Here is a 16869-nt window from a genome sequence, read left to right on the forward strand (position 1 = left end):
GAGCGGTTGGAAGCTATGATGTCATGAGCAGACACCTTCTCTCCATAAACACAAGCAGGAGGCAGCTGTGCAGGTTTTCTGGGAGAAGTAGGGCAAAGGAACCTTACTGATGATGACGATGATGATGATGATGATGATGATGATGGTTGGCCTCCAACTAGTAGGTGGTACTGCATTGGATCTGTGACTAAGGGCCCTCGAAGATTTCATTTTTAAATGAGTGCACAGCAACATATGAATCTACCTGGCCTGTATATAATTAATCATACTAGGTCTACATAACACGCAAATAAAAGGAGGACATCGTTTATCAATGTATCGAATCTGGGATGAAATACAAACAAATTCTAGACATTTAAAACAACTGAATTCATTTTTAAAAATGTAGTTAATTCAGACGCCAGAAAGTCCAGAGCATTGAATATTCATACCATCTCAAACACAGCAGCAACTGCATTGGAATACTAATGTGCATGAGTTTTAATAATTCAGATCCAGTGCTCTTTTTCTTCACAATCCCCACACAGACGGGTCCAAGTCTTCAGAGCGCTCTGCCCCCGTAGACCTCAGAGTAACACAAATGCAAGATATAATGATAAATGTGCACTCCGAGACGCATCATAGGTCTAGACGCCATATTTATTTTCATTTTCTCACCATCTGTGAGAGTTATGGCAGTACCTCAGACAGCACTAGAAGGGGTTTATGGGTGTGCTGTGGTGATATAAAAGCGCTAGCCTCTGAATCACTTATGCTAACACTTCATCTTGTGATTCAGACTGTGTCAGGACAAGGCCATGTTTTCCTCTTACAGCTGCAGATGAATAACATCTCAGAAAAGGACTCTTTTAGTGGGAGGTACAACAAATAAAAGTAATGAATTTTATTGGAAACGTAAATTTTTTTTTTTTTTATACATGCATGTGGTACAATTCCAAGTAGAGATTAGCTTTGGTGAGTAAACCAAACTAGGGTACTAATTTGGAAATGCAAAATAAGACAGGGTAGGAAATGCAAATATAGAACACTGATCGCATCGAAACACGGAGATACAAACAGTCTGCCAGAGAACTACTAATGAAGATCTCATGTAAATATCCCCAAAGAAATGCGTCCAGCCTTATTATACATATTTCCCTTTAGTTTTCAGTTTTCATAATCAGTAAGTGGCTGATAAAACCAAAAGACAAACTGGATCTGAGGTCATATTACTCCTAAATACAAGACAAGGCAGATCGTGCAGAAGCAGCAGAACCCTTCAATATGAAAGGGAGTGTATGACCACAGGGTGTTTTCCCAATGTTGGGAAAGATGACATGCCAATGGAAGGAAGGATGGGGGATCTCCTTCCTCTTTAAGAGCTTGCGTGGCCTTGAGCTATGAGCTATTCTGGTGACAATGTTCAGACAAAAACTGCTCATTTCCTAAAATGCTAGTTTTTCCCCCTTAAAAAAAAAAAAAAATCCATACAATCACATTCCAACCACCTTCACAACACAACAAAACAAAAATAAATCTCTCCTTATAGTCCTTCCAGTGTCTCATGATTCTTCAGAAATCATTCTTATATGCTGATTTCATGCTCAAGTAACATTTCTTATTAATGTTGAAAACTGTTGTGCTACTTAAAACTTTTGTGGAAACCTTGATTTTTTTTCCTGAATTGTTTGAATGGAGTTCAAAACAACAGCAAATTATTAGAAATACTTATCTTTTGTGACATGTAATGTCTTTACTGTCACTTTTGATCAATTTAATCCAAAAGTATCAATTTCTTAAATCTTACCAACCCCAAACTTTGTATATATAGCTATATATAGCTGTCACTATTTATTAGGAAGGGGCTCCTTGAAAAGGAGATTATCATACTTGAGTGTCCTTGTCACCAGAAAGCTTATAAATCATAAAATGGAGTTCGATCAGGGGTTTTATGTACGTGCACACAGAAAATGCAAAAGTCATTTTATCACATTCTATGGAAATGTTGAGTAAGTGTTTATGTGAGGGTGGATGCAGAATATAGAGCAGCGGGAGTGTTGACCCCTCAAACAGACCAGAGCAGAAGTGAAGAGTCAGTCTCTTACTGTTGCCCACACACATGCACACACAGCTGAAGCAGACAACACCCACCATAGAACACATCTGAATATACATTTATCTCTCTCGCTGCCTCTTTTCCATGTATTCAGTTCATCACGGCTCCATTTATCCCTCAAGTCTTTTCCTCCATCTTAAACTCGTTTCATCCCAAAACTCTCATAATTAATCCAACACAACAGTATTCAAATCTTATTTAAAGTCTTTGTTAATCATTTAATACAAAAAGATTAATGTCACATCTAAACCATGTTTCACACCAAAATCAAATATATAAAAAAAAAAAAAAAAAATATATAATATATATATATACTATATATAATAAATATAATAACAAAAAATATATAAGGTATATATATAAATTTTTTAAAGCCCATCTTTTTTTTTTTGCATTGCATTGCATTGCATTGCAATATTACGGCCATGAGAATTATACATACTCCCACCTCCCCAAGTTCTCATTACCATAGCAGGCTTTACTCAGTATTTTAATGTTAATTAAAACCAAACTTATTGAAAATAATTTACAACACTAGATAAAAACCTAGACAGGAATTAGAATTAAATAATACAAGTGTAGATACTCAATTATTTAATTATTAATTAAAACAATAATTATTACAAAATACATTAATTTGTTAAAACAAAAAAATAAAAAAATAAAAAGCTGATTCAAAATAATAAAAAAAATAATACTAAATAAATAATAACACAATAAAAACACACAATAACAACATCAGTGTTTTGATTAATATTTGCAATACAATTTTTATTTTAAACAATATAAAGACTGTACCAATAAAAAAACCCCACTAAGCAAAAATACCCTTTTTATACTAAATGCAAAATATTTTTTTTACAGTAATGCAAAACAATAATGAGAGTTTGGGGATGAATGTCTCAATGATTTTACGAACAGGCTTTATTTTCTTCATGCAAAATATAATTTAATACTTTGGGGTGAAATATGACCTGCATATGATCTTTTATAGGCGTTGTGAAGTTCTCTCAAAAACTGTATTAGGTTCTGTTGGTGAAACCATGGCCTCGTCATTCAGTGCTTGATGTAATTTCATGTAGATCTAGTTTTTTGGTCAAGCTGTAACAATAAACACTGAAGGACTATTTCAACTGAACATTCAGTTCAAAGCGCATTATGACCAGGGGCAAGATGGCCAAGTTTGATGCCATGACAACACGGGGTGTGGCGCCAGAAGAAGTCACGGGCATGTCCTATTGTGTTTGTACAAAGAGATCTGAGGCAGTAATTTGAGAAGAGTGTGCGAGTGTGTAACAAGACAACAGGACTTCATATGTTGCAACTCACAGAACATAATTAAGACAGTATTTACCCAAGGTGTTCACCCTCAATGACTTTCGTTCAATGATAAGCATCAACTCTTACCTTTTTTAACCTTCTTCTGCAGTTTAATCGTATCCGAAGATTTCTTCTTGATCTCTGCTCGTGCTTTCTTATATTCTAAAAACAACAACAAAGGCAGGGAAAGAAGAACATTAGCCTCTGAAGTGGAAGCAAAAGCTAAATGTTAATAAGGCAGTGGTTCAAATCCCTAATCTTAAATAAGAGCAACAATAAGGCTGCCTTAGCAAGTACTGCTTATAAATGATGCACAATGATGTCAAATGAAACGACCCCTTAGCAACCTCAGACAGACAGAGATAGCGTGGGTGTAGCGTGGCGAGCTGCAAGCTAACTAATTGAATGCCTAATCTTGTATATGACATAATGAAAAATAATCAATAATAAACAATAAAATAACAGTCATAATAAAACCCACAGAGTTAATACCAAATAAATAATAAACATTTAACAACTAACAGTACAGCATCTAATAACACAGATATTCCAACAGTGATATTCTTTTTTTTTTTTTTTTGCACTGAGGTCAAGTTTTTTTGTGCCAATAACAATCAAAACTCAGTTTTTATGGCCATTTTCCTCTTTGTTACTGCACTCTTAAGACTTCTATGTAAACAGTTTTATAGTATAATTAACTCTTATCTCAAAAGGATAAAGAAATACTGGATTCCATTAACATTTTAATTAACAATAAAATGGTTTTTGTATATTATTAATAGATAAAGTTTGAACACTCGGTATGGAACGTATCTGTTCTTCTAGTTATTGTTTTTATTCTGCTTGAATATGAATTTTTCATTTTCAGGTGAATGCTACATTTAAAAATCAACCCACTTAGTTAGAAAAACCTCCATTAAAGGATTAAAATGATACTTTACATCCTGCCGTACAGAACCTTTTTCCACACAAAGATTAAATACTAAGCCTTTTGAATTCTGATTATATCACAAAGGGAAGGAGGCCGATACCTTTGGCATGGTCTTTATCCAGCTGACTGGCAACCTTTTTCCACTCTTCAATTTTCAGTTCCAGAGGAGTGATCAAGTTATCCATGAGAGCCCTGCACACACACACACAGGTTGAAGTCCTCCATACAGTTAATGCGTTGTATAATACATAATCTTTATTACCAATTCAACTAATGAGCTTATGAAAAACGAAACAATTAAACAGTCGTACGTGGTGAATAGTTTAAGCTTGTTCTCAATGCTTCTGTGTCTCATACACATCCTGGTCAAAGCCGATCCAATCTCTTTCGTCGCTCCTGGAGGGAAAAAAAGAAGAAGAGGAAATTAATATCAGTGTCTTTAATCTCCCAATCTTTCATTCTGAGCTCCATCAGAAGCTGTGATGCCAAGAGGAAAAACATGTTGCTTAAGAGTCCTGAAAGAACAGTTTCATCACATTGTTCTCTTCTCTCTTTTCTTTAATCCTGTCTTTTCCCCTTTTCTTTCTTTAATAAGTGGCTGAATGGGCTTCATTTTGTAACATGTCTCAGACAGTTTGCAACATAACTCCTCTTATCTTTCACAGGAATGTGTGGTTCTAATGAAGCAACGCAGATTTCTCATTATTGAAGATTAAAGGAATCGTTTGCCCAAAAAAGAAGCTTCCAAGAAGCTCCTATCATCATTCTCACCCTCCTGTCATTCCAAACCTGTCCGCCTTACATTCTATCAGCTGATTCATTGATATGATCCAATTAAAAGACTGGTTTGCAAACAGCATCATATGGTTTCAGAAGACTTAGTCAACAAGTAATATGGGCTATTTTTATAAAGCTTTTGCATGCCTTTTGAGGCTTGAAAGTGTCAGTTGCACTGTAATTGCATGGAAAAGAGCATGGAAAATAGGCAAACGTTCTTCCACAGAAGAAGGAAAGTCAGTCATACAGGTTTGGAATGACATGAAGGTGAGTACTTAACGGCAGAAATTTAATTCCACTGAGGTGGGTAATTACGTTACTGCACTCACGATCTGTAACAGAAAGACTTGAAATACATTTGATCTAGTTTCTTTCAGCACAGGCCTTGTACCTGCATCAGGTCATTCTGACCCAGAAGAACGGAGGACAGGACACATACAGACATCTTGACTGAGTAGCATTTCCTCTCTAAATACAAACATTTAGGGAATTTATTTAAAGAATGAAAACAAGAGGAATAGAGCTGCTATATATACATATACATATACATATATATATATATATATATATATATATATATAGGGGTATAATGGTACACGTATTCGTACCAAACCGTTTCGGTACGGGTCTTTCGGTTCGGTACGAATGTGTACCGAACTAATACAGTTTTTTTTTGTTGTTGTTTTTTTTCTCAGGAAATTCAAATAATAAATGGCGTTTTGACAGTCTTTGATGTGGCATGACAGATCGCTGTATAAACGCCTTGGAGAGTCGCGTCTGGGGCGGTTCAGAAATGTGCTGGTATAATCCCAACACAAGCACTGACTTGAGGGGCCGCGATCAGCTCCGGTTCCCGTGTCTGAGCCGTGACGCCCCGCTGATTTGTGCAGAGCGGAGCGCCAGTGAATGCGATCATAATGCTGCGTTCACGGCAAACGCGAATAGAGCATCTGGCGCTAATGATTTCAATGTTATGTCAATGTAAAGAACACGCGTTTACACGTGTCTGGAGGTCTCGCGGCGCGAATGAGGCGTTTAGCGCAGCACGATATTGAGCGTCCGGCACGATACGTGCGAATGGTGCTTTTTGTGCATTTACGCGTTTTACGCGAATTCGCGTCTGACGCCCGAGTTGAAAAATTGTAACTTTGGCGTCAATTCGCGCCGCGTTAACCAATCAGGAGCCTGCTCAGGAGTCATTCAACATGGAGGAACGACTGATATTGTCAGTGAGCAGTCACCCGGAGCTATATGACACAAGTTCATATTTCTATAGAGACAGGAATAAAAAGGACCTCGCTTGGAAGAGTGTTGTAAATACACAATTAATATTTGAGTCACATACACGTGTGTATGTTGCGTTCGTGTGCATTAAAGGGATACTCCACCCCAAATTGAAAATTTTGTCATTAATCACTTATCCCCATTTCGTTCCAAACCCGAAAAGCTCCGTTCGTCTTCAGAACACAATTTAAGATATTTTGGATGAAAACCTGGAGGCTTGAGACTGTCCCATAGACTACCAAATAAATAACAGTGTCAAGGTCCATAAAAGGTATGAAAGTCGTTGTCAGAATACTCCATCTGCCATCAGATATGCAATCTGGGTTATATGAAGCAACGGGAACACTTTTTGTAAGCAAAGAAAACAAAAATAACGATTTATTCAATAATTCCTTTGTCCATATCACCGTATGCTGTGTGTGCTCTTCTGTGTCATCCGCGCCACAAGGATGTGCTGTTTCTACATGTATTTAGCTTTGATTTGAAATAAAACATCCTTGTGGCTTTATGTTTGGGTTAAGTTGTTAGGCCTAATTGTAATCTTATAGTGTAAAAGTGCTCCCTATAGTTTTTTTAAGCATAAGCTGAGGTAGATTTGCATCACTAAGAAAATTTGAAACTATAACTGACTGTATTTCAAGAAAGATCAACTTGTTCAGTAAACCATAAAAAAAAAAAAAAATTAGTTTTTTTCCCCCTGCTGTACCCGAAAACATACCGAACCGTGACGTTAAAACCGAGGTACGTGGCGCTCTGCTTTAAGATAAAAAGATTCATGGCGCTCTGCTTTAAGAGTATCAAACTATAAAACCTCTTTAATGCTTTGAGGAATTAGTGCTGCGGCCCCAAAGTTTTAAACAGGTCAATTACTTAGCTTCTGCATAATCACACTAATTCATCACTGCAGCAAAGCCTCCAGCATGCAGCGAGAGCACTGCACATTCATCAAGAGACTGCTCACACAAACCCCTTTCTACAGACAGGATGCCAGAAAAAACAGCTCTTCCACAACCCCTCAAGCCTATGCACTCATTATCTGTGGTTAGCATAGCAAACTTCATCTAGCTAAAATGAATTAATTTACCAATCCAGTGTGTTTGAAATGATTGCTATGGACTGTATTCATTATAACACAATGAATCTCCTAGGTAAGGAAAACAGTGAAAAACAATCAATCAATCTCTCTCAATCAGGAAAGGCAGCCCATTTTTAGGGCCACACACACACACAAACATACACAGCTGGACTTTTTTCCAACCTAAAGTCAGCTGAGGAAAGGAAAACTGAAAAAAGATGCTAAATTTTTGGGCTAGCACATGTACAGCTGAGAAACACAAGCCAAAAAAAGCTTTATTTAATCACTGATCGGAGACAATCCGACTATTCACTTGCTAACAGTTAAGGTAAACATCTGGGAAAGGCATAGACTAGACTGGCTTACTTACAACCTTTATGATAGATTACTTTCTGAATAATTCCAATTACAAAAGCCAATAAACTAGTTAGATTATGTATTACATCCCACTGCACACTGGTCCTGGAAAATTGGCGTAAAGTTATCATGTCAATCACGTTATCATGTGACTCTTTTGCCAGGTGTTTTGAAGGCAGATCAACGTTCACAATGAAAAAATGTGCAAACTGTAATGAAGCAGAGATCAGGTAGTTCCTCACTATCCGCGCTGAAGTTGAGATCGTTTGCCAGCTTCAGTGAAAGTTAACGTGCCTAGTGTTTTCGACTCGTGCATTACACGTCACATCCTGATGTCACGTGTCATTAAGGGACCTTTACAGGTTGTGTGTGAACGCACACACAGATTCTGGGAAATCACTGGCAATGTGAATGAACCAAAATCTAACGATCCGGAAACAATTGCCGGGACACATCTCAGTGTGAAAGGGGCTAATGATACATCCATTAACCCGCCCACCCATAAACACATAAAAGGTCACATTATCTAATGAATCAGACACTCTGAAATAACATAATTGCTATCAACATAATCTACCCTGTGATTCAACAGTGACTGAAATATTAAAATAAATTGTATCAAGACTGTGCAAATCAGATATACTTTATATTGGACTACTGACTGTGTTTGAGCAGGATGTAGCTGATGCAATATGCAAAATATGCTCAGCACGACTTCTCTTATTGGCTGAAAAACTTGCCATTCACCTGCCGTTAATATGCACTTTGCTTTCTGTTTCATTATTTGAGTCCTCTTCAAATAACCAAACATTTAATTGAACCATAAACAGGGTTCCCACACCTTGGTTAACTTTAAATTCAAGGACCTTTCAAGGACTTTCCTGGTCCAATACCCTCAAATTCAAGAACTTAATGTGGGGACACATTTCAAGTGAAAGCGAGGTTACATCGCGTTACCTTAAAGGGGTCATATGATGTTGCTAAAAAGAACATTATGTTGTGTATTTGGTGTAATGCAATTTATGCGGTTTAAGGTTAAAAGAAACACATTATTTTCCACATAATGTACATTATTGTTGCTCCTCTATGCCCCGCCTTTCTGAAACGCATCGATTTTTACAAAGCTCATTGTTCTGAAAAAGCAAGGTGTTTACTGATTGGCCAGCTATCCAGTGCGTTGTGATTGGCTGAATACCTCAAGCGTGTGACGGAAATGTTACACCCCTTACCATACTGTGATGCCATCTCCCGACACGACATAAAACCCATTACAAACGAGGCATTGTGGCATCCAGTGGGGACATAATTACTAATTATAATGACTCATAACGTTTTTTTTTTTTTTACGCGTTGCATATTACGCCGCACAAACACTAAATCAGGTTCCATGTCTGCATTTGTGATCGGAGAAACGACAAACAAAAAGCACTACTCTACACTGCTTAAAACTTGCGTTTGAATCATCAGTGGCAAATTCTTTAAATAAAAAACGTACTTGCAGGCTGCGAGTCAGAAGCACCAGACTGTCCTTGCAAAGTTGGAACTGCCCCACTTTATAGAAACAGCCTTTGTGTGTAGACAGCATTGTAGGCTACTTTACCAGGTTCAGGAAACAGTCCTCCATAAAATGTGCTGTACACATCTGAATATTTGGGCTCTGGAACAGTGTTGTAAATACAACTTAACTACTGATTTCTAGTTGTGTCCTCTTTTGGAAGGCCAAACAAAGTAGTTTCGCGTTCACAACGAAACACAGCATCACACACGGCAGGCGTGAGAAAGGCGTGATCAACGGATTCGACGAAGGAGCGGCCGGCGGGAAACTTCAATAAATAAAGCATTTTTTTTTTAAAACAATGACATTTAAAATTTTGAACTAAAATGTTATTGCAACCATATAGCCCATGATTTCATGAAAACTAACATTTTTCAATTAAAGAGAACTTAAAGTGTGTGGGCTGCTTTTGGTGCTTGAATTTGTTCTTCAATATTAATGAGATCCAGGTTTAGGAATATGCTAGAAGTTACAATTTTTAAAATGTGTAATTTTGTTTCTCTATTTAACAACATTAACTTACAATACTGAAAGACGTCTTTTCTCAGGTAGACTGCATTTTTCTTGGCTAGCTGGATGTTGTACTTATGATCAATAATCACGTTCTTTGCATTCTCCTTGAGAAGGCTTGGGCTACGTTCGCAATTCAGACAATGATTTGTGCAAAAAGAATGATTAAATTGTTATTTATAAGGTCTAGATGGCCATATGGCGTATGCCTGCGAATACAGGACAAACTGCATTACGTATAGCTTTCATACAGAACGCTTCTCTGATGCCTTAAATACGTGACAATTCCGTATTAGGCTATATGGAACAGTTGGCTACCCTATTTTGCATAGATTTTATTGAAAAGAGCTTAGGCTCATATAAACAGAAGTGTTAAGATACATGAATATGCTTTTAAGTATGTATTAAGCCTCATGGGTTTACATTCTTAAATTCAATTTAACAATTCAACATTAATTTCACGGCGTGTCTGTGAAACTTTGAGGTACCATCGTAGTAGTTTAATGTGCGTGTGAACATCATGGCAATGTACAACACAAAGTACCTAACACGGGAAACACTTAACGTAATGCGTAAATGCACATTACTAACGTAAATCAAGCAAGCATAAGCATAGACCACGAAGTGTTGGTGAAATAACACTATAATATAGAATATTATATGGAATAATATAGATTTTTTTTTCCAGAAAACTTCTTGCACAACATAAATTCAAGAAATTTTTAAGGACCTGTATCTATGTATGTTTATTTTCAAAAACTTTCCAGGGCCTTGATTTTTTTTTGTTTTTTGTTTTTTTCTCTCCCAGATTCACAAACTTCACAAGGACCCGTGGGAACCCTGCATAAAAGTGTAAAGTAACACAATTCTGCCAGCATTTAAATCATCCCATTGGCTTTGAAATAGTCTCACTCCACTTTGCATTTACACAAATATAATAATTTAATTTAATATTAAATTTATACTATATTACAGTAACATTTCAATTAAAAATTTCATTTCGTTATTCATTTACATTTTTTTGTAAAAACATTTACATTTCTGTGTAGTTGCCAAATTTGAAGAAGTGCTGTCAACTGAAATTTTCCACAAAACCTGATTTTCTGCACCTGTTATCGCTGAGGTGCATTATCATTGTAATGTAAACATACAGTATATTATATAATATACATATTTTATAACATATAATAAAAAAAGAAAGTGAACCTTGCATGCATATTGCAAGTTAAAAGTCCAATGTTCAGAGCATTTACAGCAGTCAAAATTTACACTGACACCAATGACTGAGTGTGAAAACACCCGTCTATTTCTCTCTCGCATTACTATAACTGAAGTCAATCCTTGATGCTGTTCTCTTTTTTCCATTAATGTTCTTCATGTAACTACATCTCTGTCACTGTACTTCCTTCTAAGTGTTTCCCAGGTCTATAGCCGGGGGCAGCAAACGTGTGTGCTGTAAAATCTGACTGTTCCTCCAGCAGGACTAGACATGTCATATCATGCACATCACTGGTCTTTTTGTTGCGGTTTGCATGTTGCGTGATCTTCAGCACAGCCACTACTGCCACAAACACCTGTCTGTGTGGATGTTTTGAAGTCAACTGATTCAGCTGGGGAGGTGGGACGTCACACCCTGACGCCTTGGGCTGACGCTCAATAAGTCGCATTACTGCCACAACATTTCACACGCAAGATCTCAACAGGTTACCTGCTGGGGGTTAAGAGTAAGACATTAAACTTTCAAATATCTCTGGTGTCAATCAACCGGTGTCAAATAAAGAGAGCACAAATGAGACAAAATTTGGAAGAACAGTTCTCTAACTCTATAATTACAGGTGTTTGAGTGTAAAAGTCAGGCAGGCCACCAAACAAACCAGTTGCCAATGTAAAAACAGTGTGAAATTGGTTTCTCCCTTCTTTAATTCCTTGTAAGAGTTACAGATCAAGCTGATTGCGCCATTCTGTATATTCTTGGAATAAAACTTCACCACCTAGCCATTTTTCCAGCCACTTTAAAAGCAACTGTTATGCTTGGTGGAAACCACAATAGACAGTGTTTAATTAATTTAACTGCTTGTTACTGTCTAAATCAGATTAATCTATTGTTATCGGCTATGTATTTAAAATATTGCCAAACAATAGCATACCACTTTTTAGACTAGTTAGGTTAGAGTTGTACCCTAGCGATTAGCACACAAAAGCTGATACATTAAGTCAGTTCTGTATAAATCTAGCTCCAAAAGAGTTCCAAATCCTCTCTTTTCCCCATAATTTCCTGTTCTCGTCTGTGTCTGTAAAGAAAAAGTACTAAAAATGGGAAAAAACTCAATTTCTTAGTTAATGAAGTGAAAAACAAACTTTGTTTGAATATTAGAAATGCATCAGAGGGCAAAATGGACATAAAAAGGCGGGATGAGCTAGTAGGTAGTTTGTGTTTTTCTTTACTTTTATACTTTTATAATGCACTCAAAGGTCTGAGTGATATCAAAATCATACATTATTACAATTAGAAATAATTAAAAAGTTCAATACTTACAATCCACTTAGCAGCTATCAGATTATTATTGTATCAAGCATTATGGGTATTTTACCCTGTCTTGAATGAAATTTATACCACAGTATTTAATGACTAAATGATACACCATGTGGTATTACCTTGAGAATGTTTCAAAAGAATATTAGTGGGCCAAAATTATATTTTTGGTGAAGTACCTAAAGAAAAGCAATTAAAATCAATTAAAAAGTTTATTTTATCTTTACATTGATTATATAATTCCTTATTTTTTTATTAGTATTTACTTTTTTCTTTATAAAATAGATACAATATCTTATACAAATCCAGTCTCCATGAAACCAGATTCAAACATTCAAGCACACTCACATCTGTGTGTCTAATACAAAAAGTTTCTTCACTGTTCTTGCCAATATGATGTATGATCCCCATTAACCCTCTTAATCACACAAAAACTGTCTTTATCACTGACGGATAGACTGTACGTTTCCGTCAGCGCTCAAATACTTTCCACTTGCTTGTGCCGTTAGAAAAAGAGTCCATAACCCAACATAAAACCAAGCCTTTGCACACAGCCTCAGGGGACCTACACCTAGCTGGCGTCCTCATCACCTTAAACGGTCAAATCGTGTTTGCTCGAGAGCAATAAACTTTTCCACATTTTCCTCAATGGAAAAGCTTTCGCTTAGCCACAAGTTCATTTCCCTCCACGTAAGCTCATCGTATGAAGAGAGCTAAAGAGCACAGTCACAGAAAGCGCATTGGAGCAGCATTCGCAGCTCTCCGTTTCAATCTCAGATTCTCTATTGAGTTTTTCTGACCGCGGGTCAGTCACAATATATTCATTCAGAATGAGAGAGAGGCCCAAAGAATGAAACCTTAGTTAACAAGCACTCACTGCCGATATGATGCTTAAAAGAGGCCATTCTGTGGACAAAGACGTCCATTCAGATGCAGCACACCTTGATCACACTCGCACATACAAAATGACAGCCACAAATAGTCGTGTATGCACAAGAGATAGGCTAAAGTTCTGGTACTTTGGTACAAAGTCAAAACTAAGATAATAAAACATAGAAGTGTTCAGTAGCATATTAGTTTTTCCTGTAATACCATTTAAAAAAAGCACTGACATTGAATAAAAAAGTAGTAACATTTTTCATTAGTTGGGTACAGAGTACAGCATTACAGAGCATTAAAATAGTGCAAGCATAATGCAATCATGTGAGCACTGAACTGAAACTTCTTAATTCATTGCATGCTGGTTTGCAGGTCAGATCAGAATAAACTATTCAGTGCAATGCGGACGTGCTTAAAACAGCATTTCAACCAAAATCATTTGAAGATCAATAGTTTTCAGAGAAAACTGTGCTTGCTTTCGCAAACCCTCCACATGACTATGTTGCACCAGAATTTCATCCAACTAGGCTTCGCTACTGGGAGAAGACAATCTCAGTAATAAAACATTATATGTCTTAAGGGTTCACAACTTCACCTAATGCAAAATGTATTTCACTACACTGACATCAGCCAGAGGTCTACACCCCCAGCTGGTTTCAGACCAGAAAAGTACTGAAAGAACTCTCCTTGAAAAACAACTGAACCTGAATGACCCCAACCCCAAGTGAAATATTAAGAGTGTTTTAATGAAACCGGTTTTTATGTAAGCAAATCTGATTAGCATTATTGCATGAATCCGTTAAGTTAAAAATTGCCTTTTTGTAGTTTAAACTCGATAAAAATATTTTATAAAATATATAAATATTATTACCCAAGAAAAAAAAGAAAAAAAGAAAGAAAACAGCCTGCAAAAAGAAGGGAGGTCATTGGCATCGCCAAATGTCAAAAAAGGTTAAACATGCTGGCAAATATTGAAATATTCCCTACAGGAATCAATTAGCTTCTATAAACCAAATCTCTCTGGTGCAGAGGGAAAATATTGATATTCAGCATAAGGGCTTTGTTTATGGTTGAAGAAATCAAGAAATCAAAGAAATTCAAATTTTGCAAATAAAATCTTTCAGATATATTAGTAAGAAATTCAGGTATAAAGCACATTCAAGCAGGCATTTCTCCCTATACTGCAAGATATAAACATCACTGAGTTGAGAATCATGTGATCTCTGATGAAGGTGCAATACAAGGAAAAGCTCTTGTCTTTATAAGGCAGCTTTGTCAATGAAGGCTGACCCTGTAACAGATCAGCTAGAGGCAACGTCAGCAGAATCGCCAACCATCCTGCGCGGACTTCAGGAACCGGTGGACTGAAGGGCTGCCAATTCAGCTTCATTCAGGTCATGTGTGCCCTTCAGGGATAATGAATTGCAAATGTCTTCAAGAAAACATGCACATGCATCTGTGAGGGTTTGTGTGCCTGCAAAACTCAGTGCACCGTTAAAAAAAAACAGCAGTCAAACTGATCTGCAGAATGTAATGTGAAATTTTTCACCCCCCAAAAACCTAAAACAAAGCCCTAGTCAAACAATTTTCCAAGCAGCATCATACCACATAATTAATTCCACTGAAGTGCCGTGGAACCTTCAGACGGTGATGACTGCTTTCTGTGGTATGTTTAAATTCAAACCAAAAATAGTTAGTCTGAGTTGGAGCAGTCACAGGTCATTTCACTGGGGACGTGCGTGTTTCCAAAGGAAATGGTCAGCGGCTTGCCTTCCCCACTAAGGCCGGGATACTCTCGTAAACCACGTCTGGGGACAAACGTCCTCCCTGAGCTGACTTTAAATGATCTGTCACGGCATACCAAGGCATCCCCGCTCCTTCCTGACTTTAAGGCGTTGTCTGTATTATCCTTCCTTAATATACAGCACAACAGATGCACAAACTCATACCTCTAAATGTGCAACAAATTCATCAAACTACTGAGCACAAGCACTGTGGAACAGATCCCTCTTACCTACAAATGGTATCATTTAACAAATCTGAAAATAATTAGGGTTGTCATAAGTTGGCAGGAGGGTTTTAAACACATACCACCATATCAGCTAGCTGTGAGCGGGCCAGTGCCTTCAACTGAGTGAAACACTAAAAAAATAGCCTAGCTAAAGGTCACTTTTGCTTTGTGAGCAAGATCATGTTGTAGGAAGGCTGGCAGAGTCAAACTCATTGAACTTCATGTGGTGCCTATGTTTAGTGGAAACCATATTGGGAAGCGATTATTTTAAGCATAGGTATTTAGTATTTAAAACAGAAAAAGAACAGAACGGACTTCAAGGAAACTCAATTTCAGAAACATATTTTATTTTTTTTATTAATACCAGCTTGGATGTCAATGTGACATTTTTACTAAAGGGATAAGCTACTTAATACTGTTTCTGTTCATCAAATAATTCTGAAAAAATTTATGATTTCAGCAAAAATATGAGGCAACAATTTTTTTTCAACATTGATTATACAAAATGTTTCTTAAGCAGCAAATCAGCATATTAAAATGACTGAATGATTTCTGAAAGATCATGTGGTGTCACACTGAAGACTGGAGTAATGATGCTGAAAATACACAATGATACAGCAATACACAATGAAAGTGCTATATAAATGCCTCATTCATTCAAAATTAAACTTTCCATCACAGGAACATATTACATTTTAAAATATATTCAAACAGAAAACCATTATTTTAAGTTTTACTGTATTTTTGAGCAAATAAATGCAACCTTGCTGATCACACAAGACTTACTAACCCCAAACATTTGAACCGTAGTATAAAATTTTGTATTATAAAATTTGTTCTGTTTCTCATACAAAGCTTCAAATATACCTCTAAAGAATTCATTTACACTACTTTTATGGTGTTTAAATGTCCTATTTGGACTCTCATTTAATGGTTACTGTATGTTGTCAATGTATGCTGGTATTTTTGGATGGACCAATCCTTTAAAGCAAAAAAAATAAACATGAATTTTGAACTTTGCTTTTAAAAGCTATGATAAGATCCAAAATAGTCAATGATTACCACAACTGCTGTGTTATTTCAAGCTACATAAGCTTAATTCTTGGCTAAAAGTTCTTATATGTTGACGTGAATTTTTCAAAAAAAACCTTATTGACACAGAATTATAAAAAAGAGGACGTTCTCCGCTGGATCACAGGGTTGGGTTTGTACCACTTGGTTCCTTTCTCCATGTGAGTCATGGGGGCCCACTTAGCCACAAGGCTCAAAACAAGATAAAAGCTCCAGGCAGATTGTGTTCCAAACGATCGCTGGGTCATGCGAGTTCGAAGCGTCCACCACAAAAAACGCCCTACAGTAGTGAGCAAAGCAGACACAACCTGACAGACATCTTTGTGAAGCATTATAGCGTATGGATTGGGTAACAGAATGAACAAGATCTTCAAGAGACATTCCTCTACAAGCAGATGATCTGTGGGCATAGATTGCGTAACATCTGGCTTTGGTTTAACACGTGTCTATAAAAACAAGGGGCCTCATTCA

The 16869-nt window shown here is 36.8% G+C and overlaps 1 protein-coding gene across 4 annotated transcripts in view; it reads right to left on the reverse strand.

Moving 5' to 3' along the window:
- The window catches only part of LOC109057249 (protein MTSS 1-like), a 53192-nt gene that overhangs the window by 14151 nt on the left and 22172 nt on the right, over positions 1 to 16869 (reverse strand). For all 4 annotated transcript variants that reach the window (XM_042726522.1, XM_042726523.1, XM_042726525.1 and 1 more), the window contains exons 4-6: positions 4658 to 4742; positions 4447 to 4538; positions 3503 to 3577 (exon numbers count right to left, since the gene is read on the reverse strand). In XM_042726522.1, the coding sequence (XP_042582456.1) occupies positions 3503 to 3577; positions 4447 to 4538; positions 4658 to 4742 (252 nt within the window). The remainder of the gene's footprint in view (positions 1 to 3502; positions 3578 to 4446; positions 4539 to 4657; positions 4743 to 16869) is intronic.

The sequence above is a fragment of the Cyprinus carpio genome, chromosome B6 (assembly GCF_018340385.1).
Source record: "Cyprinus carpio isolate SPL01 chromosome B6, ASM1834038v1, whole genome shotgun sequence".
NCBI classification, from domain to species: domain Eukaryota; kingdom Metazoa; phylum Chordata; class Actinopteri; order Cypriniformes; family Cyprinidae; genus Cyprinus; species Cyprinus carpio.